Source organism: Colobus angolensis, unplaced genomic scaffold, assembly GCF_000951035.1.
Source record: "Colobus angolensis palliatus isolate OR3802 unplaced genomic scaffold, Cang.pa_1.0 Scaffold78, whole genome shotgun sequence".
In the NCBI taxonomy this organism is placed as follows: Eukaryota; Metazoa; Chordata; class Mammalia; order Primates; family Cercopithecidae; genus Colobus; species Colobus angolensis.
In genome coordinates, this window is record NW_012121598.1 from 3,292,867 (window position 1) to 3,301,258 (window position 8,392).

At 38.6% G+C, this 8,392-nt stretch overlaps 1 protein-coding gene across 3 annotated transcripts in view; it reads right to left on the bottom strand.

Annotated features, from left to right (window-relative positions):
* The window catches only part of MYEF2 (myelin expression factor 2), a 39,056-nt gene extending 32,601 nt beyond the window's left edge, over window positions 1-6,455 (bottom strand). For all 3 annotated transcript variants that reach the window (XM_011928560.1, XM_011928559.1, XM_011928561.1), the window contains exon 1: window positions 6,029-6,455. In XM_011928560.1, coding sequence (XP_011783950.1) covers window positions 6,029-6,189 — 161 coding nt within the window. In that variant the 5' untranslated portion in view covers window positions 6,190-6,455. The remainder of the gene's footprint in view (window positions 1-6,028) is intronic.
* Window positions 6,456-8,392: the final 1,937 nt, after the last annotated feature.

Here is an 8,392-nt window from a genome sequence, read left to right on the forward strand (position 1 = left end):
CCATCTCAAAAAAAAAAAAAAGAATAAAGATCTCCAACAACCTAACTTCACACCTCAAGAAACTAGAAAAAAGAACTAAGTCCAAAGTTAATAGAAAGAAGAAAATAACGAAAATCAGGGCAAAAATAAATGAAATATACTAGAAAAACAATAGAAAAGGTCAATAAAACTAAAAGTTGGTTTTTGAAAGATAAGCAAAACTGACAAAGATTAAGCTAGATTAAGGGGGGGAAAACAATCAGAAATCAAAGAGGGAAAATAGAAAAATACATAAAGAAATCAAAGAGGAGACTTTATAACAGATACCACAGAAATACAGAGAATTATAAGAAACTACTATTAACAATTATATACCAACTAATTGGATAACTTAGAAGAAATTAATAAATTCCTGGAAATATACAACTCACCAAGTCTGAATCACAAAAAATTAGAAAATCTGAACTGTCCAATAACAAGGGAGATAGGAGTCAGTAATCAAAAATCTCCCAAGAAAGAAAAGCCCAGGACCTGATAGCTTCACTGGTAAATTCTATCAAACATTTAAGAACTAACACTAATCCTTCTCAAACTCTTCCAAAAAACCAAATATGAGGAAACTCTTTCAAATCATTTTATAAGGCCAGATTACCCTGATAACAAAGCCAGACAAGGATCCTACAAGAAAAGAAAATTACGGGCAATATCCCTGATGAACACAGATGTAAAAATTCTCAACAAAATACTAGCAAACTAAATTCAACAGCACATTAAAAGGATCATACACCATAATCAAATGGTATCTATCTCAGGGATGCAAGGATGACATACATAAATCAGTAAATGTTATACACCACATTAACAGAATGAAGGATTTTTTAAAAATCAAAGATCATCTCAATAGATCCAGGAAAAGCATCTGACAAACTCAATATCCTTTCAAGATAAACACTCTCAACAAATTTAGTACAGAGGGAATGTTCCTCAACACAATAAAGATCATATACGACAACCCCATAGCTAATGTCATACTCAACAGTGAAAATTTGAAGGTTTTACTTCTAAGACCAGGAAAAAGAGAAGATGCCTATGCTCACCACTTCTATTCAACATTGTACTGAAGGTCACAGCCAGAGCAATAGGCAAATAAAAGACATAAAAGGCAACCAAATTGGAGAGAAAGAAGTAAAATAATCTCTGTTTGCAGAAGATGTGATCTTACATAGAAAATTATTCAGAGAAAAATTTAAAGACACCACCAAAAAAACTATTAGAACAAATTCGGTAAAGTTATAGGATACAAAGTCAACATTCAAAAATCCACTGCATAGCTACATACTACTACTAATAAACTATCCAAAAAATTAATTAAGAACACAATCTCATTTAAAATAGCAACAGAAAGAATAAAATACCTAGAAATAAATTTAACCAAGAAAGCTAAAGAGCTATACACTGAAAAACTATCAATGATAAAAATGAAAATAATACAAATGAAAGATACTCCATGTTCATAGATGAGAGGAAATAATATTGTCAAAATGTCCTTCCTACCCAAAATGACCTATAAATTCAATGTGATCTCTATCAAAATTCTAACAGCGTTTTTCACAGAAACAGATATATTCCTGAAATCCATATGAACCGTAAAAGATTTCAAATGGCTAAAGCAATCTTGAACAAGAAGAAAAAGATAAAAACATCACACTACCTGATTCAAGTTATATTACAAATCTACAGTAATCAAAACAATATGGTACTGGCACAAAAACAAGACACACAGACCAATGGAACACAACAGAACACTCAAAAATACATCCCCAAGGATATGGTAAACTAATCTTTGACAAAGGCACCAAAAATATACAATGGTGAAAGGACAGTCTCTTCAAAAAATGGTATTGGAAGAACTAGATATTCACATACAAAACAAAATGAAAATGGATTAAAAATTTAAACATAACACCTAAAACCCTGTAACTCCCAGAAGAAAACACAAGAGAAAAGCTCCATGACCTTGGTCTTGGCAATGATTTTTTTTTTTTTTTTGATATGACACCAAAAGCACAGACAACACAAACAAAAGTTAACAATTGGGACTACATCAAAGTAAAAAGTTACTGCACACCAAAGGAAACAATCAATGAAATAAAAAGGCAACCTAAGAAATGAGAGAAAACATTTGCAAACCATATATCCAATAAGGGATTAATATCAAAAATGTATAAGGAACTCATACAACTCAATAGCAACCCAATTAAAAAATGAGAAATGGATCTGAATAGATATTTTTCCAAAGAAGACACATCAATGGCCAAAAGATATATGAAAAAGTGCTCAATATCACTAATCGTCAGAGAAATACAACTCAAAACCACAATGCAATATCACTTCATCCCTGTTAGAATGACTTATCAAAAAGTCAAAAGACAGCAAGTGTTGCTGAGGATGTGTAGAAAGAACTCTTAGATACTGCTGGTGGGAATGTATATTGGTACAGCCATTATGGAAAACAGCATCAAGGGTCCTCAAAAAATTAAAAACGAAACTACCATATGATTAATCAATGCTATTTTTGGGTATACATCCAAGGAAAATGAAATCACTATCTCAAAGAGATATCTGCACTCCCATGTTCACTGCATCATCCACAATACCCAAGATATGGAAATGACTTAAGTGTCCACTGACAAACGGTTAAAGGAAACATGATATATACTTTGTGTTTACACAACACATCCACACTGGAATATTATTATTTAGCCTTACAAAAAGAACAAAATCTTGCCATTTGCAACAACAGAGATAAACCTAGAGGACATTATGCTATGTGAAAAAAGCCAGACCCAGAAAGACAAATACTGCATGATCTCACTTACACACAGACTCTAAAAAAAGTCAAACTCAGAAGCAGCGTGTAGAAGGGTGTTTACCAGAGGTGGCAGGCAGCAGGGGATGGGGAAATGTTCTAAGGGCACAAACTTTCAGTTATAAGATGAGTAAGTTCTGTAGATCTAAGGCACAGTATAGTGACTATACTTAACATATTTACTGTATACTTGAAATTTGCTTAAAGAGTAGATCTTAAGTATTTTCAACACCAAAAACTATGGTAATTATGTGAGGTAACAGATATGTTAATTAGCTTGATTGTGGTACTCATTTCACAATTTATTTGTATAACAAAACATCACATTGTACACTTCAAAATATACAATTTTTGTCAATTTACCTCAATAAAGCTTGGGAGAACAGTTCTAGTCTTTACTCCTAATAAAAATCACTCAACTAAAGAACACATTACTTTGCTCCAATGCTTAAAATTTTATAATACCCTAATATAACTCTCAATCTGTACCTACTCCAAAGTTATACTTAATTACACATGAATAATAAAGTTATAATAATACTGCTCTTTTCCCACCTATTTACTTTTAAGAAAAGGGGAGCCAGTATACCATTTGGCATTAAAAAAAGAAGACTACAGTTGAAAAACGGATCTTTTCTAAAGGTGTGAACATGTAAACTAAATTCCCTGTATATGAGTTTCAGAAGCATAAAAGTTCACTTCTGCATTTCTTCCACAAATATTTACTAGGCCTTAAGAATACAAAGAAGAATAAGACATAGTGGTCTCCCACCCTCAAAAACTATGGATTAACCTCAGCAAATACTATTTCAATCCTGATGACAAGCAGTACTCTGTTCAATTCCAACCAACATATAATTTGGGGCAATATCATGATAATTTTTATAATCAACAATGAATTATTTTTATTAAAAGTATATGGTAATCAACTCAAGGTTTATGTATTGGGGTTGTCACCCACTCCTACTAGTTCACGAAGTCAAATAAAAAGGTCTAGGTCGGGCCGGGCGCGGTGGCTCAAGCCTGTAATCCCAGCACTTTGGGAGGCCGAGACGGGCGGATCATGAGGTCAGGAGATCGAGACCATCCTGGCTAACACGGTGAAACCCCGTCTCTACTAAAAAAAATACAAAAACTAGCCGGGCGAGGTGGCGGGTGCCTGTAGTCCCAGCTACTCGGGAGGCTGAGGCAGGAGAATGGCGTAAACCCAGGAGGCGGAGCTTGCAGTGAGCTGAGATCTGGCCACTGCACTCCAGTCCGGGCGACAGAGCGAGACTCTGCCTCAAAAAAAAAAAAAAAAAAGGTCTAGGTCGCTACTCAGTTTGAATGACTCATGCTGGATCATCACATATGTTCTTACAGAGTAGACAGTAAGTGAAATCCCTGAGAGTAAAACTGAACTCGATTCAACTTCTGGGAAAAACAGAAAGGGATAGAGGTGAATTACAAGCAATATGGAAATAATCTATATTTACTAGTAATATTTCTTCACTTCTTCACCTTATATTTTTCTCTTCCTAAATGAGAAAAGGATTCTTTCTCCACCTTTGTCCTCTCTCTTTTTCCTGTCTTGCTAAATCATGATGAGACTTTAGAAGGGATTAGAAAATCTGATGGAGGTTTAGATACCAAACTTCCGCTATATCAACACTAACCATACCCAAGTATAGGAGGGCTTCTCTCTGTAATTCAAGGCTGCACTTTTTGTTCAGGAGAAAAGATGGCATGTATACTCGTGTTTAGATATGAATAGCACATATTTTTCAGTTTATCATTCCGCTGGTTTTAATTTCTATTTTTAATGCCAAATTCTCGAAAGCCCACATTTTGGCAAGCATGGTAGAAAGCGCTTCATTCACTTTCTAGTTCCTCAGTTACTGAGGTGAACCACTCTTCATCCAGGAACAAACTCCACTAAGTTCCAGTCACTCTTCATCCAGGAACAAACTCCACTAAGTTCCAATCTCTTACACCTGCACCTCTATTCCTAGAAGATGCTGCCGCTCCTATTCAAACTCATTTGCGAGCAAGAGTGTCAAAGAGCTGGGGAGAGCTACCCTCATCTTATCTGCCACCAACTTATACACAGACTGGTCCAGGTCTTACCATACCATTTCAAACATTCTTATACAAAGGTCAGACAGACCTTTCCCTTGCCTATTTTACTGTGAGCATATGTCTATTGCTTTCTGCTCTGAGGCATAACAGAGAAGGAAAAGGATGTTTTCACTAAATTATTAACATACTTTCAACTTCAGGTTTAAGGAGGTAGGCATATGAAAGTAAGCGCTTAACTTCATATCCTCCCACAAGACAAGAACAAAGGGGAGCATAACATTTCCCTAGAACCAGAAATTACTATGGATTGGGGTCAACTAAATTATTTATAGGCACTGGTGACAGCTGCGACCTTAAAAGTTTTCCTTCATTTAGGGGAAAAAAAAAAAACTTAACCATCTATTATACCAAACTTAAGATAATCATACACTGAGTTGAAATACATATATATACTCTCCACAGCTGACGCACATTACCCAGTGGGAAGGGAAGCCACGCACATCGCACATTTCCCTTTTGAAAGTACGTCTAGCCAATTCAAGAGTAACACAATACATACAGTCTAACAGCACATTATTAAACTTCCTCTCGGTATAAATCAGTTTAAAAATGAACACACACTTTAGAAAACAACAAAACACTAAACTTGTGAAGCTCAGAAAGAAGCCAGAGATATTCCTTTTAAATACGTTCTTGGTGGTTAGGAGGAAATGTCCGATGATGTCATCCCTAGATACTCCCTAGTGATGAACACTAACTACTGGTCCTTAAAGGGGGACCATTTTCCTGCAAACCGTGGCGTTCGCTGAGCTTTGCTCAAAGGTTCTTTAACCAAAGTCAGGAAAGAGGGGAGTCCGCTGTCTCGGGCTAGAAATCAGGGAGGAGCGCTGGTCCCCGGGCCCCCAGCCTGGGCTCCCGGGACCGCAGGCGGCCAGGCCTGGGGAGGGCGGGGAAGGGCCTGGGAGCGGCCCAGCTGCACCTGCTCCTCAGGCAGCCGATGGCCCGGGGGCGGGCCGGGGCCTGGGGGTGGTTATCCCCCATCAAGGCCCAGCCCGGCCTCTGGCCCCGCGGCCGACTCCCCGCCCCCCACCTCGCCCCGGTTCCCGGAGGAAAAGACAATACATTTTAACGCCATTGGAGCTGCTGCTGTGCTGCGGCTGCTGCTTCTCCGCCTCCGGGGGGTGCGGCTCTCGCCGCTGCTCGCCCGGCGGCTCCGCGGGCTGCAGGTGCGGGCTGTCGCCACCAGTGGCCCCGGGCACCTCGGCCTTGTTGGCGTCCGCCATCCCGCCGCCTCTGCCTCCGCCTCGGCCGCCTGAGCTGAGGGGCTCCGAGCGCGACAATGGCGGCTGCCGGGGAAGCGGTAACGGATCCCGATTTGAAAAGGCCCAGAGCGCTCAGTAACCCGGATCTCGCGAGAACCGGTCGAGCCTGGGCGACTGGGAGATGGTGTGTGCCGGGTGCGGGGGGGAGGGGAGCCATGGGAGCGGGGGTCAGGGCCGCTGTTGCTGCAGTCGACCCTACACCTGCCTGGGAGGGCTGCACCAATCCTGAAAGCCCCCGGTGGTGGTGCCATGTCTGCCCACCAGCCCGCCTGTCGCTTGGCACCAGTGGAGTCTTCACTTGCAAAGCGGGATTAGACACCAAAGCCCTAACACCCAGACTGTTCAATTCTTTCCAGGTAGGGACAGTTAAAGAAGAACACACCACTTTGCATCTTTAGAGACTTCTTGCAAGTCCTCAGACTCCCTTTAGAAATCCTTTGAATGAAGCAAATATAAGTCTCTTGCCATTTCAATGCCTAGGCACCCTTCGGACGTTCCATAAAGAGTTATTGATAACTGATTGCGATTCACCAAAATGAATGACTTTGAATTTCTTTGAGAAGTATTTGTTCTTAGGGGTGAGGATTTCCCAGGAACTCAGCTATCAGCTTAGTAAGAGAAGACTGCAGTTTTTCTCTGGACATCAATCAATGTGGGGAATCTATAATTATAAAATATCGTCTACTAGATGGGCTAATAACGGATATTTGAGGTTTTGATTGTTTATTGTATACTGATGGAAATTCTATGTGAAATAGTTCTACACTCTCAAATGTAATTGCCATATGGAGTTTTAAAATATAGTCGTAGATTTTTCCGCCAAGTATGAAAAGGAAACCCGTTAAATTTAACCAATTCCTAACTCTTGAGTACTATAATATTTCACATTGACATAACCTTTTTCAGCTGAAAAGTTTAAAAGCCTTCCCAAATTTTTTTTTTCCATAAAGAAGCAAACATGTATAGTTTACTTACTTTGCAGAATATCATACACACATCGGTGGTAAAGTTATAGTTACAAAGTAATACTCAAATAACATAATTTCGTCTTCGGCTTTTCAATGTGTAGTTTCCTACCCTCTACCGAAAAATACCAAGTTCAGCTACTTCATCACACACACACACACACACACACACACACACACACAATCAGAACATTTTAATGATGAGAATGCTATTGTAGTTGCTGTATAAATTGTTTGTCATTCAACTCTGAGTCATAAGATTTATAATTACAGAAAGGGCATTCAATTGTGACAGACAAAATATGAGTTAAAACCCCAGCTCTGCCTCTTTTTGCCCATAACTCCCTGGGCAAGTCACCTCATTTCTCAGTCTCTCTCCAATAAATAAGGATAGCAATACTGACCTTATAGGATTGAGGTGAGGATTAAGAGAAAGCACTTTATGTAGGAAAAAGTGCTATATGAACATAATGTAATATCACAATTCTCTATCTCCCTAAGCTTAGCAGGGTTTTAGTCAAAGAAAAGCCAAGTGATTTTTCCCACAGCACTAAATTATAAGTACTTTCAAAATAGTCATCATTCTGTTATTCTTTTGCTGTAGTTGAACTTAGTGATGAAAATTGAACCCCACCATCACTAGTACTGTATATTCTTACAAAAATCCTTTAATCAACTCAATGCAAGGTTTTTTTAAGAGGCCTTTATGCTTCAAACAGAGTAGCAGGTACATGAGGAATACAAAAATGAGTACAACCCTGTTGGGAGAGGACTAATATAAAAAGTACTATTTGAGTGCTATAATACAAATAAAAGCAAAGTATCATTAAAACATTATTTACAAAAACAGGAGACTGGCCCACATGCCTTAGTTTGCCAATGAAAATATTCCATTAAAATATTTATCTTGATTAATGAGTTTTAAATTTTGTACCCAAGACAAACGCCTCACTCGCTGTAGCTTAGCCCTAGTCCTGATAAAGAGCAGAGGTTAATTCCTACTGAGGGAATTGTAATTGGTGAGGGCCTTATAAAAGAGCTGGATCTTAAAAGACAAGGAATTAAGGCAACTTCTGAAGGGAGGAGAAGGCTTAATCTTTACCATTCCATCTGACTGCTCAATAGATTGATCTTTCCTTCCTTTCTTGCTGTTAATTGCAAAAGATAAAGAAAAAAACTATTAATATTCTGTTGCTGAA